A 27625-nucleotide genomic window follows, 5' to 3' on the forward strand; every position below is an offset into this window, starting at 1 on the left:
CGTTGCTTTTATGTTGATAAAATGTCCTATTGTGTAAGTGACAACATTGAATGGAGAAGGGAATTAGAATGGAGACGTTTTGTCTTGCTTTAGTTTTAACAACTGTCATTTAAGATTTATGATCGCTTTTTCAGTAGAGTATCTCAACACTTTGCAATCAATTCAATTGTCCTTGAAAACATTAAGAAGAGCATTAGCTCTAAAATTATACTACACAGAAAAGATGCTAATGAAAACGTTTATCCGAATTTGTATTCATTTTAAGATTCTATTGTCAATGATAACTGTTTTAATTATATTATAGTTTTATCTGACCTTATCTGATAAAAATCTGAAATGGGAAAAAATTGTGCGAAAAAGAAAACAGATTAAGCGTTTCTAAAACATTAGATACCGTTGATAATTAAGGCAGAGTATGCTGGCTCTCTTATCGACGGAAATCTATGTTCTATTAACATTAAAAGGAGTGTTTGAATTTCGCTTCAAAAGACGCGTAAATTGAGGTAGGATAGTACTTGACAATTTTCACTTCCCACTCTTAAGAAAGATATATTAAGATATATTTACTTTTATTTTAGTTATTTTTTTTCTAACTTTTATTTTTTCTTTATTAAGATATATATTAAAATATATATTTACTGTCTGTGGGTGTAATTTTGCATTTATTGAAATTCATAACCAAATTTTGAATTAAAGTTGATTTATGCCGTTTATTTTGTTTGTAATCAAGATATTCTATACTAGTAAGGTTTTCCATAAGAAATCATTTAACCGAGCACGATTTTAGTCACAAGGGAAAATAACTTGTATCTGAAGTCACACCTTTAAGAATAGGAAACACAAGCTACATAAACCAAGAAATTTGGCTTCAATAGCGTAACAAACGTGGTAAATTGACCTACAAGATAAATCCTTAAATAGTATGATGCTAGTAGATTCATCAGAAGTCAGAGCAATTTGTATATCAATAGTATTAAGTATTTTGAGCAAGACTGGCGGTGTAGTTTGAAGATCAAATACATCCTTTGTACATCCTTTGAAATTTCTATTTCACTTAAACTTCGAAAAATGCTTTAATGTGCATATGATGGAAAAAAGCCGATGAAAGCGCTGTATTTGAAAGGAGTTTTCGAAATGCCGATTTCAATGAGAAGGAAGCCATCTATCTGGAAAATGAATGGTTATATTGCAAATTAAAAGAGGAAAGTGTTTTCTCGCATTTTTAGATCTATAATACTCAACCATGATAAATATCTCTTTGTCTTTTCTTTTGATTTTTTTTATTTGGTTTGATGAAGTATTGAAACCGGGGCTTTTTTTTAAAAAACAAGAACATTGAGAAGCTTGAGAAGCTTAAAATCGGGCGCTTTGCCTTGAAAGGCAGGGTTCAGTACAGCAGAAACCACGAAGCAGTTACTTAAGTAGCACTCAGTCCGACTGTGTTTGTGTAAGTCACAGGGCTTGCATGAGCTGTATTAGTGTGCATAATATAATATCTAGAACGTTGTCGAGTTTGCATTATTACTTAATGACATGATTGTTTTCAATTTATAAATGTATCTCACAAAATACAAATAAACGATTGAAGTAGACGACTAGACAATGTAAAGTTTTAAGACTTAGCAAAGTGCAGTGTATTGGTAATACTGTAAGGTGCGGTTTCACCTGAAGGTCGTGTGCTTTTCGGTATTTTCCAGGCATTGCACTTTGATGGGACAGTACTACAACTGTTTACCGGGGAACTACTATTGTCAAGAAAATGATCACAACTTGTTGATGAATGATTGAACATTTGTTTCATACCATTACTGTAATAGCAATTGATGAAGGCTTTTAGTCCTGAACCAAAGTATAAGGACTGGGAAATACTGAAACCCATTATCAGCCACCTTAAACGGAAATATCTTGTTGGTGTTTCAAGGAATCCAAGGAAACTTCACTCATCCCATGTATCTATGTATTGCGGTATTTTGTAATTTTTTGAGTGATTTTTGGGGATGTTTGGCAGGTGATAGTTTTTTTAAAAGAATTAGTAAAATTTAGACAACTAAGAAATATTGAAAATTTAATGTGAATTTAACATTGGAATTTGAAGTTAGAAATTGGCAGACGGACACCAAACAGTCCCGTGACATCCTGGAGTGTTTTTGCATGGGGGTCAACTGTGTGATGATGTTTCCATTTTTTTCTTCAATCCCCACTGATAAAGAACTGTTGTTGGTGTTATGTTGGTGTTATCACATGTCAAGCCTTTAACAATGCAAGGTATGAAAGAACACAAGGATTTAAATTATTCTGGTGCTCAACTTTTGCGTAACTAAAATTAATGTTACTCAAATTCCTGATGGATTCTGTCTTAAACTGTTACGAGCTTAGTATTTCCAAATTATTGCATGTCAATGTAAGGCAAGACAAGACATGCCTTGGTTCTTATGTAATTCTCTTAAAAACACATAAGATATTGACTATAATTTTCGATATAATTTTGTCTGTGCTATGGCAATTCACAGTGGGGTGGTCTTGATGTGTCTTTAACCTGTAGACTGGACTGGACTAGTAAAACGCGGACTAGTAAAACGCGGACTTGTAAAACGCCTCTAGACACTTCGAATTCCTTGGCCACAATCATCTTACGGCTCTCTTCAATACATAATGTCTCAAAAAAACAGTAACCTCAGAAAGAAGTCAGAAGCAAATAAGGTCGAAAGACCGAATTTGAACATATAACGGCAAATGTTCTAATGTCACGAACGTAGGAGTCGTGTAGGCCCGTCACCTTTATTTACCACATACTGCCCCCAAATTAAAACAGTACCCTCAGAAAGAAGTCAGAAGCAAATAAGGTCGAAAGACCGAATTTAAACATTTAACGGCAAATATTCTAATGTCACGAACGTAGGAGTCGTGTAGGCCCGTCACCTTTATTTACGATTGACTGTTGATTTCTGGACGGGTCCCGTTCTACCTAGTGCGAGCAATACAAACGACTGCACTCAACAGACGTCAAGTAGTGGAAAGAAAGAAACATATGCACACAACTCATAGCATCAATCCCGTTGTTTTAGTAGGGGTTTGCAGAACGAACATGTGCTATACTGCAAAAACATCTCCACGCTAAAACAGACCATAGAGTGCTCAAAAAAGCTAGAAATATGCCGTCGAAGAAACACACAAGAGCTTCAAACACAAATTGTTTCGCTCGCTAAACCGTTTAGTTTTATCCGATTTACAAGCGCTTGTTTTACAAGTCCGCGTTCTACAAGTCCGTGCTTAACAAGCCCTCGTTTTACAAGTCCGCGTTTTACAAGTCCGCGTTTTACTAGTCCTCGTTTTACAAGTCCGCGTTTTACTAGTCCGCGTTTTACTAGTCCGCCTTTAACAAGTCCGCGTTTTACCTGAGTCCGCGTTTTACTAGTCCGCGTTTTACAAGTCCGCGTTTTACTAGTCCGCGTTTTACTAGTCCAGTCCAGTCCTCGAAATACAGTATGCCAAAACTCCCCGCCCTCTAAAGATAAGTCCTTGACGGTTCTTGTCGTTTTTCGGTGCCTATTCATCTTCGGCATCTTTCTCATCCACCTCTCGTTCTGTCCTGTGTCTGTCATCACACGAAAGAAAAGCTGATTCTCAAAAAATCTGCCACAAAAGGAAATTGACAAAAACAATATGAAAACCATATATCGAAAGTTTCTTATTCTAAAATTTTATCATACGTCTTAATTCAGAGCTACAAAGAAGTTCCTCTTTTTGAGTTATTGATACTGTTCTTACAGTACCCTCTTTCCACTAGCGAAATTTTACAAAATTCCTTCGCGGCGAAAAGGTAGCGCGAATCCAGAACAGACTCCAATCGAGAGTGGGTTAATTCTAGATTACTATTAATTAACTATTACAACATTCATTTTTAAAATAGTTTCCCAAGCCGACTAAGCTAACTAAACGTCGAGTGTATCTGTCAGTAAACAAAACATGCCGTTATGACGCCGGAAATCCAGCTCACGCATACTATACCCCGTGACTCACGCAAACCTCCGACTTACGTGCTACTACAGTTATTTATTTCTAAACATTTTTTTTTTGACCACCACCGTACCTTTCTACCCAAAAAACTCATGAAACCGCCCGGTTTTAACCTGTTTTAACCTTTCAAAAATTAGAGCGTTCGAAACTAAATAAGATCCGTAATCACAAACAACATACAGCCGTTTACCAGCACTCTTTAAAACTCCTGAAACCCTTCAAAATCAGGCAAAATAAATCTTTGAAATAACCTTTATCAATGTTTCTTATTTTTTATTCAGTTCTATAAAATGCCTTTCATACACTACTGTCAAACAAAAATTTCAATTTCCTCAAAGTTTCAAGACAAAAGAATAACAAATATTTCGTGCACAATGTAATTTGATTAAGCCAATATTATCACGTCTAAAAATACTTCAGCAATTCAGTGAAAACCCGTTTTTTTTTTCGTATCAACGAAAACCACTTTCGAATAATCAATACATGAAAATAACAATAAGATCAAAAGGAAGAAAGGAACCTTTCTAATTATTTGAAGACTTTCAAAGCCGTGATATTATGCATCCAATCCGCGATAAAATTTAATTACAACAAAATCCAAGTTCTCATTTTGAATTCCATTTTTTTCAGTTGATACCTTTATCCAACTTGTGAAAAATTCCATTCAAGTTCCTATTAATACTGTACATTCCCAATGTTTTGCTCAGGTCTTCAGAAGCGTCTTACTAACCAAATCTAAAATAATTCCAAAACATGCTGTACAAACATTCTACTCTTTGTGACAAACGACTTGACGACCAATTGTTCAGAAATGAAAATCGACACAGTTCTTGCTAAATAAAAAAAAAGTTTTACGGCGGAGTCAGGCTCAAAAAATATACCGCAAGATCACACCCCCATTCATAGTCAGAAACCAGCAAACCATCTAGTTTGCTAAAAAAACACTGCGTGACATCAATGACGTTACCTTTTTCATTTACAAAAATAACTTTAACTTGTCAAAGTAAGTGCAATTTCACAATGGTGAATATCAGTACAGTATGGGGCCCAGTTCTCGGCCGGGTCCAGTTCTCGGCCACTTTGTGTTTAACGCGTTTTTTCACACTCCAGTTGAATCAAAAGAAAAAGGTATTTCCTTCAAACGATAGACTGATTCATGTGCTTTAAGTATCTTGAGTTTGATCGTTCAATTCGATATAGAAAGCTCACACGTCGAGTTTACGCGGAGGTAGGTGAATTTGCATTCCCGAAAAAGTTGTTTGTTTACGGCTCCAAATTCATGGATGTAGTTAAATTCGTATTTTATCCAAAAGCCCCCACCATACGAGCTAATTTTTGGCATGTGAAACGTAGAATAATTCAGCTTTCTGCTTTAGTTAACTTTTCGTTGAACCGTTGTATTTTTTGGTCTTAATTTACTTCGAAATTTTTTCTTGCGACGTTTGCGTATTTGCCAGTTCTCGGCCACCCTGCTCGCTATCACAGCTTAGCGCTTGGTTTTTAATATAATTTCATCTGCTGCTGCCAGAATGAAAGAAATAAATTTTTTTAAAATAAAGTTCAATCTTATCTCTAAGTTTTGAGCTGACTCTTGTCTTGTCTATTATTTCTACAACACCTAAATCTTTCAAGACCTTTTCACTGCAAAATAAACCATCTAAATGCACGGGTCACACAATGCGGTTTTGCCAGAACCTGCACATAGGCAACTAGGCGCGTTAAAATCCTTCTTTTCTAAAGTAAAACAAAGCATCATAAAAATAATTTGGGATCGATATAGTATAAATAGGTTTACAGAGTGATTTTATGACTGTGAAAATTAATTGAGCATTTTTTTACAGATAATTACGCACAAGCTTTTTAGTGGCCGAGAACTGGGCCAAGGTGGCCGAGAACTGGGCCCACAAATGGAGCTTTTATTTTTATTATTGCTCGGGCAAATTAATTTTTGACCGGTCGATAGCTTTACACCAAAAAGCTGAATAATGTAGCTAGCTCTGGGAGAAATTTCAAGTTCCTGCGGTTCTTCTGAGGTAAGAAATACAAGTTTACGTCAAAAGTGGCCGAGAACTGGGCCCCATACTGTACTTTGCCCCGTAAGCTTTTTTCTCTGTCCTTCCGCCGAAGCAAAAAACACAACCTGATTACACATTAACCCAAAAGTCGACCAAGTGTGCCTGCAACGATTTCCTGTCAAAACTAAAATGAAAACCATTGCGGTATGCGTCACCCGTAGCGGTTTTGTAGCAACCTCCAGCTATCCCCGTCTTTTTGGCCGCGCCAGGAGACTACGCTCTAGGACGACTAAAGGGTAAACTATAAATCGGCCACGCCCGATTAAAAAATAGAAACGAGTGATTCGATCTTCCATATTAACTTAGTCGCGTTGAAACTTTTGAATAAAGACATTAAAGCTATTACGTTGTTATATAGTTATTGTTCATTAACGGATGGTCCTTAGAAGCCGTTGTGAGTTGTCCATTTTATTAAAAAGAAAACATGAATGGACTTTTATAATTAGACACTAATGATAGCTATTATCTGACTTGATGAGGCATCAGGCATATTTAGATTCCAGCAAACATTAGTCTGAACTTAAATATATAATTAAGTACAATGTTTGAAAACACAACCGTAATCCACCAATGGCTCCAACTAGGAACTTGGGAACTGTAAGATCGTTAAAGGAGCATCACACTTTTTCTTATAAACAAAACAAAAATGGAAAAAGCCAAGTGCTTGAAAATGAAACGTAAAGAGAAACACAACATGGGATTGGTCCTCTTCTCTGACCATATTGTAATGTTTGGGTGTCTTAATGACCTCCTGATTTAGATAAAAGACTACAGAAAGATAAAGCTTAACTATAACCCATCATTATGACAGTAACAATTTCAATCTCACCATTTGCACGTAATTATAAACAGGTGCCTAGAGAAGAGACTCAACCTCTTTAATAATTTAGGACTTGCTGGAGCTGAAGAGCAAAATAACACTTTTAAAAGACGCCTTTGCTAGAACAGAAGAAAGTGTTTGAATTCGTTCTTTTCCTAGCCCATCTGTTTGTGACGCCAAGCAGGCTAGAGTTGACGGAAGTACTTCACCATTTACTTGAGTTTTAGCACCACGCTACGTGTAAACAGGGGAGATGTTTTTTCATTTCTTGAAAAAAAAAAAAAAAAAAGAAAAGAAAACGAAATTTGTCGTAACTTTATGAATCTGTTTCTTGCTGGTGATGATTACGACGATAAAAGTGCCGATGAAGACGACGACGAACATAATTACGACAATGACAATTGACTAACCAATCACAAGGCGTATTTTAACACCACGCACATGTCTGTTTTACCATCTTTCTCATTTACTTGTATCAGCCTCTTAATTACTTTTTTTAGTTTAGTTGTTTGTTACATTAGATCCCCAATAACTTTGTATCTGAACAGCTAAATACATCAGACACTTATTATTATTTTTATAATTATTATTATTGTTATTATTATTATTATTATTATTATTATTATTATTATTATTATTATTATTATATTATGTCAGTAACTGTTAAATATTAATCCTTAATATATACTAATGTTTAATATCTATTTAATGGGGTAAACACAAGTACTGGGGATTTAGCTGTTGTGGCCCAAGAATATATGTTTCCATAAATGACATAAATCTCCACATTTCTGCAGTTTTTCTACAGTTGGTTATCTCGGGGTAAATGAAAATGGTTTATAATCTTCCGGCCTCGTCCTCCCATTGTTATTAGTGAGAGCATTGACTTTCGGATGGGTTGATGGGTTTTGGAATTTGTATATAGTTTATTTCTTTTAAAATGTCACCCTATGATTTGTGATCACTTTTTGCGAAGATTATTTCCGCAGTACTTCTGTAAAAGATTTGTGATAAAAAATAAGAAAAATACTCACTTTAAAGCAACAACAATGAATAAGGGTGAAATTAAGAATAAATTTAAATGTAGTCGATTTTTAATTTTGTTGCAATAACTGTAATTTAATGTTCTGAATTGTTGATACTATCATGCTTCTGACAAACAAATAAAACTCAGCGAATGTGACAGAGGCGGCACTGTTAGAAACATGTCTTATAAGGACGAAAGGAAGGTCACTTATCGCAGGCTTATGCTTGAGATGAAAGATGACAATGAAATCATGTTATCAATTTTTTTTTGGTTTTAGCTTTAATTGTCAAATTGATAGAAGCAATAGAGTCCTCTCCCTCTTTTTTTTTAATAGATTCTATGTCAAATGAAATGGCTGAAGCACACTAACAAATAAGATAACAATCTGATACAGGGCGACCAAATTGTGCATGAAAACATGATGTAGTCCTTTTGGAATATCGGTTCACAACGAAAATTGCGGTGGTACATGCCGGCTTGCTTATCGACGGAAACAATTCATTTTGAATTGAAACCGAAAGAAGGATAAAGCCATTAAAATCCCGCTTCAATAAAAGTGTAAATTGACGTTTTGTTGTTGGATCTTATGCGTCAGTCGTTGATTCCCAAGCGCAAAGAAAGAAATGTATTTTACCGTTGGTAATTTTGCCTAGAAACGACACGAAACCAATACGATTAAAAAGCTCTTAACTTTTAGTTAAGAGCTTTTTACGAGATGTTATAAAGTATTACAAGATTTACCTCAAAAAATCATTTTACCGTGCACGATTCTACCCACAAGAGGAAACGCTAGTTCTTCGTAAAAAAAGATAAGACATGAGAACTTAAACCAAATTACAATGATAAATACGTTACGTTTGTATTATGGGTGAAAGAGTAAATTAAATCAAAAAGATTAAATTCAAAAATAGTCAATGAATTAATATGGTTAGATTTCCGAATATTTTTACCAGTTAGCCAGCGAAGATTTTTTAAATTTCTATTTCACTCAAACTCAAAGATAATTGTTCATAAATTTGCATTCGATGGAGAGGAGCGGATGAAAGCGATGCCTTTTGAAAGAGTTTTTGGAATACCGATTTCAATAACGGAAAAGCCATCCGACTTGACAATGAAGGAAATAGATCGATGGTCATGGAAATGAAATACACGGAATTTTAGTCTGATTTGAAATTTGATTTTAGTATCTATATTCAAGTTTAATCGAATATTTGTTTTATCTCTTGTTTTCGTTCTAAAATTTTTCCGTAAAATGTTGGATTCTGTTGCATGTGCTTCATGACACATGATAATTTAGTTGGCTTGGAAATAATACGAGTATTTTTAATAATTAAGACTATTGTACGTTTTCCAAACTAAAAATCAACTCCTAGCCTAATACAATTTCATAAAATATTAAAGACATTTGGTTAAAAAGCACGAGTTTGTATTAATTTTCTTTCAATTTTGAATGCATTTGCGCAGCGAAATTTGTCTATTTACTTTGCACAGGATTTTCGTGCAAAACATAGAATTCACCATCCAAGCAGCCGATAATAACCTTTTGTCGATGCTTCCATTTATTTAAAGAAAAATATCAATAGAATTTAGTAATTGCATGCTAATGACAACTCTTATCTTCCTGGCTTGATGAGGCATCATCGCGCATAATTTATTCCAAACATTTATCAATCTTACTTAAAAAGGTAGGATTTAGACACTGGAGTATTTTTCCTCAACTCCTGATGCGGTAACATATCAGTGAGTCATTTCGCAAGAATACAGCTGGTATTAAGGTATGGCTTCTATTTTTAGTCATTTTTCTGATATCTGCAGTATCGAAAATTTAGGTTATATATGTTTCGATAATGATTAGTCTAAAAAGTCTGTCTCAGCCACAAAAAGCGTGGATGATATTACCTGTCTTCTGAAAAATACGTGCCATTTTTTGTTTCCTTGCGAAGAGCCAATTTTAAGGCTGTCCCTTCAAATCAGTTAATCAGTATTTTTCAAGGTAATATTTCTATAATGTTTAACGAAAACTAAAAGAAGGGTTCGGATAAATAAATAAATAAAAAAATAAATTCGTAAAATGATTCATCTTTACTAGCAAGGTAAACAGCAAATAAATAGCCGAGTCGTTTGAAGTTAATGAAATGGCCGTGATTCTCTCATCTTCACCAAATCTGCTTATGGACGGAGGCGATGTATTTTTCCTCGTCATTTCTAATTACGAAGCTCGCCATGGTCAGATTAGCTTTACAATAACTTCGATAAGATTTGTCGAACGATGTATCAAGAGATATCCCCCTACCAAAAATCGCAGGAAGTGAGAAATTTAAAAAACATTTAAAAAGGTAGGTTTTTTATTTTGTCGGGTGTTCACCGCTTCGGGCCATTCAATTTTTACTGATAATTTCGGTAGCTCTAAACAGTGTTGGCGAAATTACTAATTTATTCATGACCGGCTGTAAGAGTAAAGAGTATTTCGCCGAAGAAATATTGTTTATTAAATTCAAATGCGAAAAAAACTTGGAGAATTATACATCAGTGGGTGATTAAAAACTCATATTTTTTGAGCAATTGCTGCCCTAAATTATCAAAAATCGACATATTATTTTTCAAGGCGAAAATTCACCAAGTTATGTTTTTGTTTCTGTCATAATCAATTCATAATCATGGGCGAAACTCATTCAGCCCTTCATCAAGAAATTAAGATTTTTTTGGCAGTCGAGATTCTTGATAGGATTTCATTTATGAAAATTAAAACAGTTTCTGGGAATGAACTTAGTAGTAAAATCAGAATCTTTCTTTGCTTTTTTATTACGAAATTACCACACGAAATGAGATATTTGGGTTTTTATTTAAAACATGCGCTGTCAATAATTTGTCATTCAGTCATACGGGGATTTATATTTAAAATTTAATCTTAATCCTTGGATAAAAGCTTGAAGTATGCAATGAAGATAAAATTTTAGGCTATTTGGTTATTGACCTAGGTAAATAAAATGCCCCGCCAAAATATTGATAAATACACAGCGAAAAGTCTTGTTATCACTGATATTCAACGCGTCCATACTTTGAGAGTAAACCGCAAAAACCGATAACACCGTTTGGGGATTAAAAAGTACTAAGAGTCTGCACGGAATGAACTAAATCAAAAAATAAACTTCTGAAAACACAGAACTGAGTTCGCTTCAGTTTATTTTTTAATATACAAGGGCAGCATATTTTTTTACTGATTTTAACAAGGTGTGGCATAAATCTCAGGGAAAGCGGGCCAGCTTCACCTGCATTTACTAGACGTTAGGTTGAAAACATCTTTCAAGTTAATTTATACGTATTTTGTATGTATTGTTTAAAATGCCAAGCTTTCTAAATACAGATAATTTCACGCATACATTAGACAAAATTTGTTATCCACCGATTTCCGAAAAAAGCCCTCGGATTCAATTGCAAATTCGTAAGTAATTTTCACAATGCTACCATCAGAAAAGATTACTTAACACTTTTTTTTCTTAAATCACTTATTGTTTGTACAGTTGCTTGTGCGCAAGAGAGGCTAAAGAAAATGCAAATTCTATAAATCCAAACTGCTTCAATCAGCGTAAACCGCATGATTAGTTAAATCCATTCAGTGAACTGATATGTCGCATTTGGGCGAGTGACTCGGTTGTTCGGATTAAACTGACAGGTAGGTGAAATGTGACTCATATCATTGACCATCATTTAACGTCAGTATACATCATATGCACATTGAGAATATTCAGTGTTAAAGCAAGTTACTTTTCGTGTTTAAAATGTGCAAAGCCACTAAGCTTCTTCGCTTGTTTTACGGCGGTGCCCTATCATTACATGTTATATTAATGTAAGTATAACAACAACAACTTTATTATTAACCTTTATATATAAAAGCTAAAGCTAAAAGGGTGTTGGCTTCCTAAAATAGCTAAGGAGTTAACAAGTCTAGGAAGCCAAAATACATAGAATAAATTACAGTACTAGGGTCAGAAAAAAAAAAACAACAACAAAAAAAACAACACAAACATGCACTCATATTGTAACTGAAAAAGGGAATAAATCAAATAAATAGGTAGATAAGGCGTTTTCAACCAGATAGAGTAAAAATAATGAATTGTTACAGAGAATATTCATAGCAACTTTAAGCCTATTCTTCTGCTATAAAGAATAAAACTTATAAAATAATAAAACGTAAAACGGCTTGCAAAGTTACATAGCAAAAATCTAACTACAATTTACATTTTGGAGTTTTTGAACGTCTTTCGAAATCTGCCGAGTCTAGTTTGTCCCCCAAACACACCGCATTCAATATATTATCAAGTTTATTTATTAGGCAAACTGAAAACGGACACAAAGCAAAAAAAGCAAATGTGCAGATGTCGGTAGCTCATAGCTCTGCCTTATAATACTTACAATGCTAAAAAATTACATAGCGCAAATTTTATTAAAAGTAATCAAATGTGCTTTACATGGATAAAAAGATAAAAAGTAAAATGATGACAATATTACACTATATATACAAACTTTTCAAACATATGACATACAAAACGAGGGAGAGTAGTGTATTGGTCACTGTCGCGTACTTCGTATCCCCCCACCTCGCTGTTCCGCTGCCTTACCAAAGATATTGGGAAGAGAGGGGGAGCGGAGGGGGGGGGGGGCTGGTGGGGTCAAATGCAGTGGTAAGGGATTGGTAGAGTGAAAGGCTAAGTAGAGGGGAAAGGTTGATAAAAATCTACGCTGGTTGAATTGGACAACGTTTTACTTTTGGTCTTTTTTGGCAGAACATCTATGAGGCCTATTTAAAATTTTACGAGTAATCTGCTTTTTTTGTTTAGTGTGAGATATTTGAAATATATTTCTTAGTCTTGTTATTCAAGCGTAAACTTGTCCCTGTGCAAATACTTATGTAAATTAGAAACTTCTTATGGTCCTTTTGACACGAAAGATGTTTATTAAGTCGTAAACGCAATATGTCCAACTTTGCACGTAAATTGCTTTCAGTGATAATGCAATCCTGATTAGTAATCACTGCAATTTTTTGGATTTTCCGCTCTTTTTAGCGAGTATAAATTTGTTTTCGATTTCGGAATCGAATCAGAAATTTCAAAACGCAGCAAGAACGTTTCAAAGCAGGGGACACACGTCATCGCATCCGCCAAATTGAAATCACACAGTCAAGTGTGATTTCGACCAGCGCATTTTCGCACCTACGGACACCCGTTTGTTTGACTTTCGTGGCTGCTTTCCAGAAACACCCGATATCCGTGTTTTTTGAGCCAAACGACAGTTTAACTATAAATACTTGATTTTATAAGTAAGCTTCTTTAATTTCAAGCTGATTTTTTTTTTGGTTTTCAAGCGTAGAACTAAAAACAAGCAATTTTATGACCATTTAAAAACAGTGAAGTGAAAAATCAGGATGGTTTGTACGGGAAAAATTTCCCCATCCAGCAACGATATTACAAGCCAGGCTATACCTTTAATATAAAATAATGACTTGTGTAATGCATGAATGTTTTGTAGGTGGCAAAAGATGTGATTCCTCGCAAAAGCGATGTTATAATTCAAATTGACAGTAAATTACAATTTAATGGACTTTATCAGCTTTTTAAAAAAAATCCCTTTGAATGACAATTCAATTCACATGTAAGTAAGAATCCAATTTTGTCTGGTACACTTTATTCTGCTATTTATTTTCCGTAATTACCGGTTTTGATTTATGTTTTTAAAGTGTTGAAATCCTAAATCAGAGAACCTGTGGTCAATTCACACAGACGTATTTCTTAAGGACATTCCTTGGTTTTGTTTCCAGTCTTTAAACGTTCCCAGTTTTGACGATCTATCCATTTTGATTTCCATTACAAACTCAGGCTATTAGCAGACTAAACAAAACCCGGAATTTTAAAGATAATGTGATAGCTTTGTACTCTGTATTCGTGTTATTAATTTCATAAAATTATCATAGATATATCCACCCCGGAAAATATAGGTCTTCCCAAATGGTAAAAGATATGATCCCGAAAAACGTAAAATATCGCCAACCAACAAATAAATCATGCTATATGAAATACCGCCCTTCTTAGCGGGAAAATATCTCACGTTCTTGTAATTGGGTAATTTTGATTGTTGATAGCTATTGATTTTTTTTCTTATTTTCATTGACCGGAAGGTTTAAAATAAGATAATAATTGAGAAGAAGGAATATCTTTAAGGAAAATTAAAGTTTAAATCAAAACATGAACATTCTTTATGCAAACTGAAAAAATCCTAACCGAGTATTGGATAATCCACAAAGAAAATTTCCAACTGTATTGACTTATGATCTTCACACAGGGATACTATATTAATTTACTCGAAAAAATAATGAAAATTGTGTTTTTGAGGTCATTCTTCAGTAAAATCTGACTATAAGACCATGGAGAAATTTCAATTTCCGTGATAGGGATTTTCATCAGAATAGGTAAAATATAATACGGTAATGTCAATTATTCAGTCTGGTTTGTGCCCTGCTAACGATAACGACACTGATAACTAAAAACAGCTTTTCTTATTTCGATTTTTTGATGATATTAATACAGGTAGTCTGAGGTTTAGTTTAGATTTTTGTTTATTTAGTTTGTGGATCGAGCCCGTTCGAGGTTTGCTCTAGATCTCCAGTGTAAACGACAAAAACTGTCATCATTGACTGCAATCGACTGTCAAGCGGAGCATACTTGACGTAAGTACATGTTTCCTGGTTTGTTTGAGTCGAATACACTGAAATGCAAACATTGAATACAGATCATTCTGACTGATATAACTAGTTCGCTAGGTTTCACAGGATTGTAAACGTTAGGAATATGATTAAAATGATCTTGATATCCGTCGATGTATACATTTTCTGAAAAAAGGCCATTTTTATTAGTTACCCTAAAACGTGTGAAACCATTCAAATGAGAATGAGTTTGAAATGGACCTGTAGGAGAAACTCATTTTCATTTGAATGGTTTCGCACGTAGACTCGTTTTGAAACAGAGGCAAAGGGTAACTCAGAAATGGCCTATTTTTTTTTTTTCAGAAAATGAATACTTCAGCGGATGTCAAGAGCATTTTAATCACATTCCTAACGTTTGCAACAAACATCGAAAATTCGCTGTGAAGAATACAAAATAATGTTATTCATAGCAATTAAATCACTCTCTTCTAAACAAATTTGCCTTGTTAGTTAAATAATAATTGCACTCGTTTGATTGAATTTTCATGCTCATTATAGCATATCAGCCAGGGTGAATTAACAATTCACGTTGTGATTGGAGCCACATAATTCACCTCTTATGAAAATGAAGTGTAATTTGTTATATCACTGAGATGTCGTTCATTTCACCCAAGTTCTTTTTTCGAAGGTCGTCTTGTACTCAATAACAAACCGATCTTTGGAGATATTACATTTCAGGAAGGTTGTTGTTTACTGTTTGTGGCTACGCCAGTTTCAAGTGAACTAATTATCGTTACTATCTAGTTAATTTATTTACCATCGGAAATTATTTATGATGAATAAAAAAATAAATATTTAAGAACTAAAAATGTCAAAACTTTCAGCAGTTCTCGTTTGGTAAGTCGTCAAAGGGAAAACAAACAACCTAAACGTAGGATACGAAGTATAAACAGGCTCTACGTCGAGGACTTAGGATCGTAGGATTTCATGTTTTTTTTTGACATTTCTCCAACAACTAAGTCCACGAGTTTATATGTTGGGGCCGTGACTATAAATTATACCGTTTTTATAAGAGGTACATTTGGACCTTCACAAGAAGCGAAGGAGATGGGGGTGGGGGTGGGAGTGACTCGGTGGTGATACTGGTGGTGGGGGGTCATGTTTGGGAGAGGTTACTTTCGGTAAGAGAGTACCTTGTTGTGGGATGTATACGTTGTAAGGTAATGAATTTAGAACTCCTCACAGCGGAGATTAAGTGAACATATATGTAAAGAAGTTTCCGATAAACGGACGGCAGAAAAAGTTTCCGCGACAAAAGAAAACAATATAGATCGTTTTACGAAACAGGTCTCACGATAGCAGGGGGGTTTCTTTGTTAGTCACTGTTTTACCGAACTGATGCCAACTGTTTTTTTTTTTTATGAACAGTATAGTGGTTCGTCAAACAAGCAAACATGTCCAAGTATCTCAGTGAAATAATTTAATGTAAAGCAGCCTTTTGCGACAACTGGCGCAAGGGAATTGAAAGCGATGATGATGATCTAAAATAAATACGGAAACGAAAAGCATAATGACATTCGTAAAATCGAAACACGGTAAACAAGAAAGACCGACACATCTAAAGGCCTCATAAGTAACTTTAACATTCCTTTAACTTTTGTTTAATGTAGCCAAAAGTATTAAAAGGTGTTAAAACCAATCAAATAAAGTTTGAGCATGTTAAAGCCGGTTTGGTTAACTGACAGCTCTTTAACATTTCAATTGTTCCAAGAATTCATTGTAAAAGCACAGTTAACGACTGCTGTGCACATGAGCTTGCAAAGTTTTATCTTGTATACACATGTGTGCATGGCTCATGCTAATAAACAATTATGGCTGCAAGGTGCATCGAGGAGCTCTGGTCATTTCCATGTCTCACGCAACTCATTTTTGCAACTTTGTCGAAGCTCTGTCGAAATCGTTTGGCAGATTCACACTCAATGGATCTCTTTGAACGTGATCGCACATTAAAGACGCTAAGTGTTTGATAGGGGCCTGAAAAATCGTTCTCAAAAAAATGCCAAAAATCTGACAAAAAAGAGGTGGGGGGTGGTTGAAATGTCTGTTTATTGAAGACATTTCCATCATGCAGAAAAGGTAGCTGCGGTAGTGTCAAAGTCTCGGTTAAGTGATTGTTGCCAGCCTGTAACGCCTAAATATTCTAATAGCAGATTCTCGATTGCCTTTTGTGTCTTTTACAGCTTTGTAATTATTTGTTTTGAATGGACAAAATGTCCGGTGTTGTTTAAGCTCTGCTGGATCTCACTTTAAGAACTAGTTTAATACTGAGGTAAGCAGCCCACTGCAACAGACTGGGTGAAACATTGAGTGTTCGTCAACGACTCGAGAAAATCCTCACTAGGGCAGACCAAAATCGATCAGGATGTTTGTTCACTGAGACTGCAGAGCACTTTATGACGCATAGTATACCAACGTGATATGTCTGACAAATGTTTTCGCACTGTTTGTCCCTGTTGACGAAGTTTGTCTCCAAAATGTATAATTTGTTAATCGGAAACTGCAGAAAGCCTTGAACAGTGTCATAGGCAAGTAGTTTACTAGTATAGACACTAAAGCATCTAGTTAATAAAATAGCTGAAATAGCTACATGAGAAAAGATAGACAAAACATAACTTGATTTGGAAAATCGGATTCCTCTAAAAAGAAAACGATTCAAGCCAATAAAGACTTCATGAAAAATTTCTCAATCCGGTTAAAAAACGTTAAGAAGTTTAGCAAGCAGGGATTTTTAAAAGTAAATACATGTAATGCTATATTATCAGTTCAGAGTTTGTCAGTGCCCTTTTAGCATCCGATATACAGCGATGAAAACTTGCAACAGATTGTCCTCGTCGAGATCTTTCTTGATGATGGATGTGTCCTGATAGGTCAGATGTTGAGAGCTTGTTCGTGATTTCGCATTTCCCTAAAGAAAACGGCAAAGGCTGTGGCTTTGCACGTTCCAATCGTCAGACCAGTGAAATCTCAATGTAAGTATATGTAACTAGAAAAATTACACTTAGGGTTTAGCAGATATATACACAATAGGTTACGTAGACGTTTTGCGTTGTATAGGTCCCATAGAGTTTGTTTTATAACGCTGTGATAATAGGCTTAGAGTAAAATAATAATATTACTATCAAATGTAAGAAGAGAATTTTATTAGATTTGATACGATGGGGCCAATGACTCGAGACAGTGAAAGTATTGGTTTAACTACAAAAAATATATACCTTTCGTTGTAATGTTTAAGAAAAACAGTGCATTTGAGAACTCTTCTTTTGCGTTTTTTCCTAGAGCAAAAGATGGACTAACGAAAGGAAGGAGTTTTTTTACGATATCAGTGTCCAAATTTTGGCATGCCTTTTTTTTACTATTTCCTAAGCAAAATTTTAGTTATTGCCTTCCTGTGCTTTGACTTTTATATTACGCGGTGATATATACACTCCGCAACAACTTAAGAAATATTTTCGAGGTTCAATAAAGTCGGTTTTGCGATCTCAAAACTTGAATAATTTGAAGTATTATCCATATTTCATTCAGCTACTTTGGTAAAATTTAAAACAGACTTTTTTGTCGTTTTCTTAGTATCTCTGTTTACCAGGTTCGTAAACGAGTTTGAATATTCCGTTACATGCAGCACCAACAAGTTTGAGATTACGATCGGCTGGGTTTCTAAATGCTTGCTAATTGTCTTGTCACTTGTAATCAAACCGATCTGAAACAAAGCTGGAATGATGGAGATTGATCGTTAGAAAATTAGCAAGCACTGAGCAAGCAGACAACAATCGCTGGCACAAAAAATAAAAGAAATAACTTGGTAAAATGTAACTTCAGACAAGGATAGTGGACAAAGTGCTATCAAACATTTCTTCGCTTGGAATGTCGACATATTCTAAAAGAAAAGAGCTATAAGACATAAGCTGTTGCTATTGAGAAACTATACTAATCTGGACCAAATTTTAAGATTATTTTTGAATCAAATTTAAAACATATTTTTCCCATTGCCTGATATCTTTGTTTACCAGGTCGGTAATTGATGGCGGTAATTCATTTCGTGTTCGGATTGCCCTTTTGGAATGCACCAAAAACATATTTTTCGTATCATGATCTGCTCGCTCTTTAAATATTTAATTATTTTAATTTGTTGTTCGAGGACTGTAAGGTATTATACTGTCGAAGAATTTGTCGAGAAGAATTAATAGATAATCCTATAGCTTTCAACTGCGGAACCAATATGGCGATCAATATGCTATCAGATGAGCTTATCAATCGAGCCCGGTACGTACAGTACTAATTACTTTATTTCTAGATTTTGCTAAAAATTTAAAGCGTCTTCCGCTTACGGCTCACGATAGATTTCACAAAGAATGCAGTCGTGCGACTTCCGTCCAGTTGTTCTTAGAAATGTTTTTTTTTTCCGTACTATTTTCAGCATTTCATCCAAAAATAGCGCTTTGTGGTCAAAAGATTAGGGCTGCTATAGGTGGGCGCGTCTGTGACGTGAGTGAATGCGTGAAAAGAAGTCTACGAAGTGACCTCCTTCCTGCCCAGAAAAAAATACTGTCCGTAAAACTGACATCACGGGTAGTGTCGGGAATTTTACAACAGCAAGGTAGTCGAGAAGAGCAGAGACAATTCCGAATCACGGCTGGTGTTTGCACTCATCTGTTCCTAATTTTTTTTTAAAAAACTAAGACTTACTTATATGGTTCTTTCTTTTAAGTGCACAGCTCTGTACACCATGCAATGGTTCCTCCTGAATAGAAATAGTTGAATGGCGACCATGCAGCTATTCAAATAAAAGTTACTGAGCAATATAAGCAGTATCTGTACTGTAGAAGTTGGTTGTTAGTTTCATTTTAAGTATGGGGATCATACAAGATGAAGCTTTTGAGCGGTATGTTTACTTGGTGCACTTTGCTCTCAAAATTTTGCGAAATGAAATTTGTGAGTATTGCAAGTTCGAACTTGGAGACTCTTGGGTTAACATGGTTAAATCTTGAACAAAAGAATTAATAAAAGAGAAATATCAGAATCTGAGCTTCCTAGAATTTGCTGTATAACTTGATGTTAAACCTACCTATCTATTTACGTATCCCAAAGAATTTTTGCCCTTTTTGTCGTTAACAGTGCAGATACAAGACAAAAGAATTAGATTCACCGAAACATCGTCAGGAAGTAGAATTGAACTTCGCCAGTTGGAATGGTATTGTATCGAGTGTAGCGAATATATTTGGAGAGTTGACAAGCTATCATAAAATTAATTTTAGAGCAGAAATTTTTAGCTAGACTCAGGCCACTCCGGTCGCGATTGACAAGAACATGATTGCCACGTTTTCCTGTGGTTCGAAGATCATGTTGTCTTTTAAAGTTTTGCATGAGATCTCCTGCTGCACCGTCACTATCGTTGTTGATTGGTACAGAAACGGGTACATAAAGTGTACATGTGGCTACAGCTGCATCCCCAAATAGCACACTAACTGACGATTTACTTTTCTTGGAAAGAACCCATGCATGGCTTCAGTTGGAATCCTTTTTTCTCCCGTTTAAACCGCAGTTAGATACGGTAAGGCTTACCAGGTTATAGGTTGGAGCGCTCTGGTAGCTAGTGCCTCATTGACGTGGTGGAAGAAAGTAGATCTCTCCGAAAATGCCGCTAAAAGCGTCGCTGTTTCGATTCTGTCTTCCTTCACTTTCTATTTAGATACTTTGGTCGTTGCAGCTTGTTGCCAGGTTCTTCATGTATTTGAATCCAAGATAAAATTCCCAACACAGATGTTTCTCAAATTTGACCATTTACTGACTACGACTTGCGTTTAATCACATATACCACTGGCTATTACATTAATAGCATGTTCATTTCTTGGATGCAAATGAGTAAGGGAAGTTGAAGTTTGTTGCTTTTGTACGTAGTCTGAGTTATCTGAGGTAACCGAATAGTTTTAAATTGTTACTGTTACTTTATGAGTATTGTATTAGAATTCTTGAGTTTAGAAGATGGAATTTTTTGGCACTAGCTTGAGTTTTGGTGAAACGTGACATACGATATAAGTAAGGTGTTGTTCGACAATAAGATTAATCAACAATAACGTCAACGCCTATATCTTTTGCTGGGGATTCACCCTAAATTAGCGATTTTTGTGGCTTTTGTACACAGGGAGCAGAGGAGCCAAATTTGTCCTTTGTTAATATCAAAATATTTGATCTTTTTCGTGGCGCTTGTCAAACGTTATCCGATCTTTTTGTTTACGCGACGGTTAGCCCAACGGGAAACTCTTTCACCAGTTCGTTACGTAATCCCTATGGGTAACCCTTTCCGTTTTTTTTTTCGTTGCCCGAAACGAGCGTCGCTTAATATTCAAAGGTCCAATTTGGCTCTTCCGCTCCCTGTGTTTTGTATAAGTAAAAAGCAAAAAGTTCTTCTAAGAAACTAAAACCACAACCTCCGTTTCCCGGTGTTATAGACAAAGCCGTTATTACACAACCGAGTTTTTGCAGTTAAAATAGTGGTTGACGTACGATACTTATGTGAGTAGACGACTTTGTAGCTGAAGGTAATTTCAGTGTCATGCATACTGCAATAAAAAATCACAATTACAACTGGTCCGTCTGTCAGGTCCGTCTGCTACTTCTTTATCTACTTCCTAGAATCTCTCCATGCCATACGACACATAAGACTTTGACGTTCTCCTTCCATACATTCCGATTTACTGGTAGAGCTCTCCCACGGATGTGGAAGAACATAATTAATCAATCTGAGTATGGTATCTGGTAATGTAGAAAAAACTGGACTTCAGTTCTTTTGCTTAGTTCCATACCTGTCAGATTACAAAGATGGACGTCGAATCCATTCAACAATTGAAATCAGATTTTGTCAAATCGAGAGAAACGCAGACAATCTGTATACAAAAAATTAGGTAACTTCTAGGAGTCGGCCACATGTAATAGTGTAATAATAGATTAAGCTGATTGCTCTTGATTTAAGAGTCCAAGTTAGTGGTCAAAATTCTGTTCGCTAGGTTATAATTACTAAAAGATCTTGATAAACTTCATACCGGGGGAGTATAGACATAGGTCTGTAATCAACAATAGTCCACTCTTCTATTTTTCTATTTGAACAATGTAATAGTTAGTCTGTCTTCGAGAACATCTAAAATGATCGTGTAGCCGAGTTGCTTGTCAAACTACGTGTGGCCGTTTTGAGGAATTTGTTGGTTTCCCAGGGTCTAATATGTTCCGTTGTGATAACTTCCTTTAGGGCCTTGAAAATTGATTTTTATGTGACAAGATAAAATGCTAGACCGGCATTTCAGAGGTTTCTTTGTGAGTCTTTCCAAAGAAAATTCTTAGCATTCTATTCGACTAAATAATGTCGTTTACATCATCGGTTCTACGTATCGATACAAATTCAAATGATTTAGGGCGTTGGTTTATTGTTCTCGAACTATCGCGAGAAATCTTTATCTCTTTAGTAGCTATTTTTAATAATACTCGTTTACGACAAAAAAGTGACGCAAACCAGAGTGAAAATAATTCATGCATGGTACAAAAATTACCCATAGTACTTGCTAACTAATGATTATTTGAATTTGTCTTCAGAAAAGTATAACGAAATTATAGTAAAGTACTTCTCTACATATCTTTCATGGATGCTTTATTTAAAGTTATCGTTCGATGCAAAAGACAATCGGTTGAGGACATGCCTTAAAATTGCTCCATTTGTACCACACACGCAGTTAATTAATAAACTAGGACCGACATTTAGACATGACCAGAATATATTTTTTCTTTTGTGTTTTAAATGGGAAAGTTTATTACGTAGATGTTTTTGTGTTGAGTGTAATTAACGTTGAAGAAAAATAACCTTTGTCTTAGCTTGTGATCTAATTTCAATAAAGAGATCCAATAAAATTCACTGTTGAGTCCTGAGATTAAATTTTCAGAACAACAAAAGGTTGCAATTTGGCGGAAATAACAATTTTTGATAATTTTCTGGTACGCAATTTTTTTTAGAAAGGAAAAAAACGTGGTTGAAATTTGTCCTTTTTATTGCAGGTGCGATTCGAAGTTTTAATAACAACAACACAGCTAATGGGTTCTTGATAATTTAAAAAAATGTGCATTAAAACACCTTCGCCTGAAGCTGAAAATAATTCGATTAGGATATAAACGAAAACCGTGGAGAAATTAAAGAAAATGGTTCACAATGCTTCCCTTGTAACTTATTCTTATTAAATGCCCATTTTCGTTGTATCTTTCTTCCTTATGATAAACGACAAGGCGGCCGCTTCTTGTTTACAAAGCAAAGCCGAAAGTTTGGAGATTTAATATTGTTTTTTAAGGAAGTAATTTTCAAAGGCTGAAGCAAAATCTTCATTTTGTATGCAAATTTTATAAACGCGGAATTTCAATGAGCTCCATACGATATCGGAAATGTGCGCGGTGAGTGTGTTTGCAAAAACTCGCAAAAACATATAAATTGCGGACAAATTGTCACAGTCTTCATAAATACGGATTAGTCGGCACTGGTGCGGGAGACGTAATCTCAAGGGCTCACCAATTAAAGTGTGTTCTTAAGAGGATTGAAAACGGTTTTTAAGAAATCGAAGAAGATTTAATTTATTATCTTAATTTTTTTGTGAACTTACAGGTTTATGGGCAACGAGAGAAGTCCAAGCTACAGCTGAAGTGCGTGGAAGAGGAAAGCCTAGCTAGACTTAGTCTTACAGCACTCCCGTACACATTTCAGTACAGCGCCATTTTTCCCGCCGATTGCTTTAGTAAACTTCGTCGGTGGGGAGCAGTTCATTTGAATGGAAAATCGATGTTACTGTATCAAAGAAACTAACCACTTGATAACCCCAAACGGCGCTTGATAAAATCGCAAACCAATTTTCCTGCTTAAATGCGGCAGTGGTCATTAAAACGCAACGTCTAGAGCCATATGAACGATGCAAGTTAACCTGAGCAACTTGTCCAGCGACGAATTCTACAGCGACGGCGAGTCTGATGGCGAGATTCCATTTCTGGTGTTCGTCTTGTTGCTCATTGTTGCTACAGTTGCCGGTAATGGCTTCGTATTTATGGCTGTGTACACATTCCGGGAGTTGCGGACGGTGACAAATTACTTCGTAGTGTCCCTTGCTGCGGCGGATTTAGCTGTGGCTCTTCTGGCGATGCCCGTCTGGCTCATCAGTGCGCTAATTCCTATTGATAACGAACACGATCATTTGGTGCTGGACTTGTGCACCAAATGGATTGATCCGTTCTGCTGCACGGCTTCCATTGTCAACGCCACACTGGTTTCCATTGACCGTTACTGTGCTATCAACAGGCCTTTACGGTACAAAACGATGGTGACACCACGGCGTGCCAAACAGTCCATCGCAATAGTCTGGGGATTCGCTTTCGTTGTCGCTGGAATCTCCTTTCTGCAGTTCCACGAGGACCTCGCAGTTACCCACGGATACGTCATCTTTCTATTCGCGTCCTTGTTCTGTATTCCTCTAAGCATCATGTCGTTTGCGTACATTTCCATCTGCAGGGCGGCCATCAATCAGATTTCCAAGATGCAGTCTAATCGACTTGGTGCAGACTCTATTCGCGACCCAAAAAGGAGGCAGTCGTTTGAGCGGCGAAAGCGGTTCTTTAAAGAACTCAAGATCACTAAAATGCTTGCAGTCATTGTGAGTCTGTTTGTCATTTGTTGGAGTCCGTTTCTTGTGGTCACCCTTATCGAAGCTTTCACAACCGAGGACATTCCACTGGCTGTTCAAGGAGTCATCGTGTTTCTTCCTTATGTGCTATCGTGTGCAAACCCTTGGATCTACACTGGAATGAATAGGGACTTTCGTTTGGCTTTCAAGAAACTTTACTGCAACTCAAAGAATCTATGTTTTAACCGAGAAGGTGATGGTAACGAGCGAATGTTAAGACCACTTCCTTCGAGCACAGTCGATGACACTATGATTTCCAACGGGTTGCGACAAGGCTTCAGTTCTTTCAAAAGGATTTCCACTCGTGGACCAGAAATTAGCATTACCACCGTTTAGGTGTTCTGGTGGATGGATGTTGAAATAGAAGGCAATAACAATTAAGTCATTCAACGCCAAATGTCGGAACTCAATATTGAAAACACTATTTGGAAGCTAGAGGATGCCTTTCCTCTCAGACACTAAAACTAGACGTTTAAGCGCAGTTTAGATAGTGCATAATACTGAGACTTTTAGCTATTGAAGTGTTTGTGCTTGACCAATGGAAGTACTCGGAAAGACTCGACTTTTATGTCAAAAATGATAAGTATATTGAGTGTAATTCTCCATAACTGAAAACACCATTGGTAGACAAACCTTAGCTTTAAGACAAAGCCCATTTGCAGTAATGATGCATTGAGACAAAAAGGATTTGAGAACCAAAAGACCTCGAATTTTTCCGAGGATTGTTAGAAAAAAATGGTAAACGGAAAGCGATGTTTAAAATAGCTCTGAGAACAGGGTTGTTAGTTTGTTTGCGTTGGCGTGTGAATGCGTCAGTACTTTTAAGATATTCTAGATATATGTTATTAAGATATATATGTTGTAGACAGTTATGACAAAAGCAAAAGCACATAAGCTAAGCTTTCAGTTGGAGGTATTTCTGTGCCTTGCGAGTGTCATAGATAACAAGAAATAATAGCACAACAACGAAAAGTAACCAGCATCTATGACTTTTATCTCTGTGAATTTCGAACCCACGATTTACGTAACCAAAGGACTATTCAGGAACTGGTAGGCGTTGATAGACATAAGTTTCATTTTGCTGCTCGAAATTTACAAAAAACACGGCATGTCTGCGATTTCTCTGTATTTCAAGCATATTTTTCATGTAACAACAGAAATCTCGGAGTTACAATTTGCCGTATACTGTAAATAAAATGATTGTTCAAACCTGTTATATAGCTAGTTATAAATTGCGAATTTGTATCTAAAGAGAACAAAAATATCAAAACGCCGTTTGTAAATTTATTAACAACTAAATAGTTTGGAAAATTAATTCCAATAATTTTTTTTATGTGCAAGATATCACGGCACTTGGCGAAAAACACTGTCTGTTTACTTCCACAATAATAGATATCTCTTCCCATTAATTTATGATATTTGTTTTAAATATTGATATTCGGCTTGGCCGGACAAAAAACCATCGATACGACTGAAACAAGGACCTGGAAATAAACTGAATTCCTAAATTAAAGGACTTTATCGCGCACAAAATTGAAGAAATTGCTCAGGAGATGTCGAGGTTTGTTACTACCGGAACACGTGAATCGCACACCACGAACGCTCTCTACCATAAAAAATTGTGTTTTTAAAGATACATTTTCGAGCTTTTTTGTTAGAGATCACTGGGATTGCACCTATTTTCTAGATCTGGGCTCATTTCAAGCGTGAAAATTACATAAACATATATATTAAAATTACTATGAATATTTGCTAGATTGAAACACCAAACTTTACATTGTTCTGCGATATAAACAACGTTTAATTTATTTGGTTCAAACTATGGCGGATAAAGACAGAAACCACATCAAAGGGTTTCTAGAAGAAAATATTTTCAAATAACATCAGCTGCACACTACTTGATACAGTTTCGATATTTACTGAAAAATAAATCCCAGCAAGATCTTCCTTATTACAAAAGGGCCGACAAGAAGTTTGTTTACCGTTTCATAATATTCTTCTCATGATGTCAGACGTATTTCATAACAAATGCCGGAGGCTGTCTTGTGTTATTAAATAAGGATTTTTTTTTATTAAACCCGGGTATCCTTTTAGAGAAAATCCACCGTATAAAAACGATACGAAAACTTTGACGGCTTTTCAAGATTCCTGCGGATCAGAAATAACTTGTCGACACCCAATGGATAGACTTTTAGTGTCTCAACAGACACTATCATCGCCCAAAAAAATTCCCGTACAACGTCTGCCTTGAGAATGGAGAAAAAACTCCCATGCACTTGGAAATACGAATGGGATTAACATTTCACATGCCGGAGCTCAGCAAACCGAAAGCTTAATTTGACTACAATACGAGCCAGAATCATCTTGACTACATATCGAGTGGGTAGGTTTTATAATTTTCAGGGCGATCCTTTCTTTTCTGCCAAAATGTCTACGTCATGTCTGCCTAATTTTAACTTTTGAGTGAAATGTTATTTGCGCTGAAAAAGTTGATGATGATACAAGGAAGAAAAGTCACCTGTAAAAAGTTCTAAAAAACTTAGCAATGCCTGCCGAATACCTCATGAATGCAAAATGGCCATGGCTTTTCGTCAGATTAAAGACAAAAACTGATTGACTGTGTACTGGGATTGCAATTTTTTTGCATGTAAATAACAGCTAAAGCAACATTTACTGGACATGCCTGGATAAGAAATATCACTTTAAAATCCATGAAAAAAATCCAATATTGTAAATACACTAAAACCTAAAATTAACGCCAGGCTATCAACTTCCCTTGAATCACACACGGCCATAAAAAAATCGAAAAAGAAGGCGTGTTTTCATTTCCTCTATAAGATGATATGCATATCTTTGAGCTCAAACCCGTTCCCCAGGAAGTCACTTCACAGTCAACCGAGCACAATACCTTCCTTTGTGAGGCAATCTAAATCTGAGTTAGCAGTTACAGTTGGTTTCACGGTCACGATGCCAAAAAATCATATTGTTTTCGCCTAAACCGACGCATAGGCGTACAAGGCAGGGGGGCGAGAGGGGCTGCAGCCCCCCCAGTGCAGAACTTTTTCGGGCAAAATGCTTAGAATTCGGGCAACAAGCCTAGAGAAAAAATAGAAAATAAGCCGGCAAATCTCAACATTACGTTTAAAACGAGTCACATCAACAGAAAAGACACTAGTATTGGAAATAAATCGAACTTTGTGGTTCAAAAGTCCAAATTTCTCATTCATTTGC

At 35.8% G+C, this 27625-nt stretch overlaps 1 protein-coding gene across 2 annotated transcripts; it reads left to right on the forward strand.

The window, feature by feature from the left end:
- Window positions 1-9475: 9475 nt before the first annotated feature.
- Window positions 9476-25719, forward strand: LOC144654513 (putative G-protein coupled receptor No18). Of its 2 annotated transcripts, none has more exons than XM_078514666.1 (2): window positions 9476-9714; window positions 23329-25719. In XM_078514666.1, the coding sequence occupies exon 2, from the start codon at window positions 23630-23632 to the stop codon at window positions 24728-24730; it is 1101 nt and encodes a 366-aa protein (XP_078370792.1). In that variant the 5' UTR covers window positions 9476-9714; window positions 23329-23629; the 3' UTR covers window positions 24731-25719. The 2 variants fall into 2 exon arrangements, with proteins under 2 accessions (XP_078370792.1, XP_078370791.1); XM_078514665.1 differs by lacking the exon at window positions 9476-9714 and adding an exon at window positions 23197-23243.
- Window positions 25720-27625: the final 1906 nt, after the last annotated feature.

The sequence above is a fragment of the Oculina patagonica genome, chromosome 5 (assembly GCF_052425735.1).
Source record: "Oculina patagonica isolate OP01 chromosome 5, crgOcupat, whole genome shotgun sequence".
Lineage (NCBI taxonomy): Eukaryota > Metazoa > Cnidaria > Anthozoa > Scleractinia > Oculinidae > Oculina > Oculina patagonica.

Coding starts and splice junctions, on each gene's coding strand:
- LOC144654513 (XM_078514666.1), top strand. CDS start 23,630: ATGCAAGTTAACCTGAGCAACTTGTCCAGCGACGAATTCTACAGCGAC.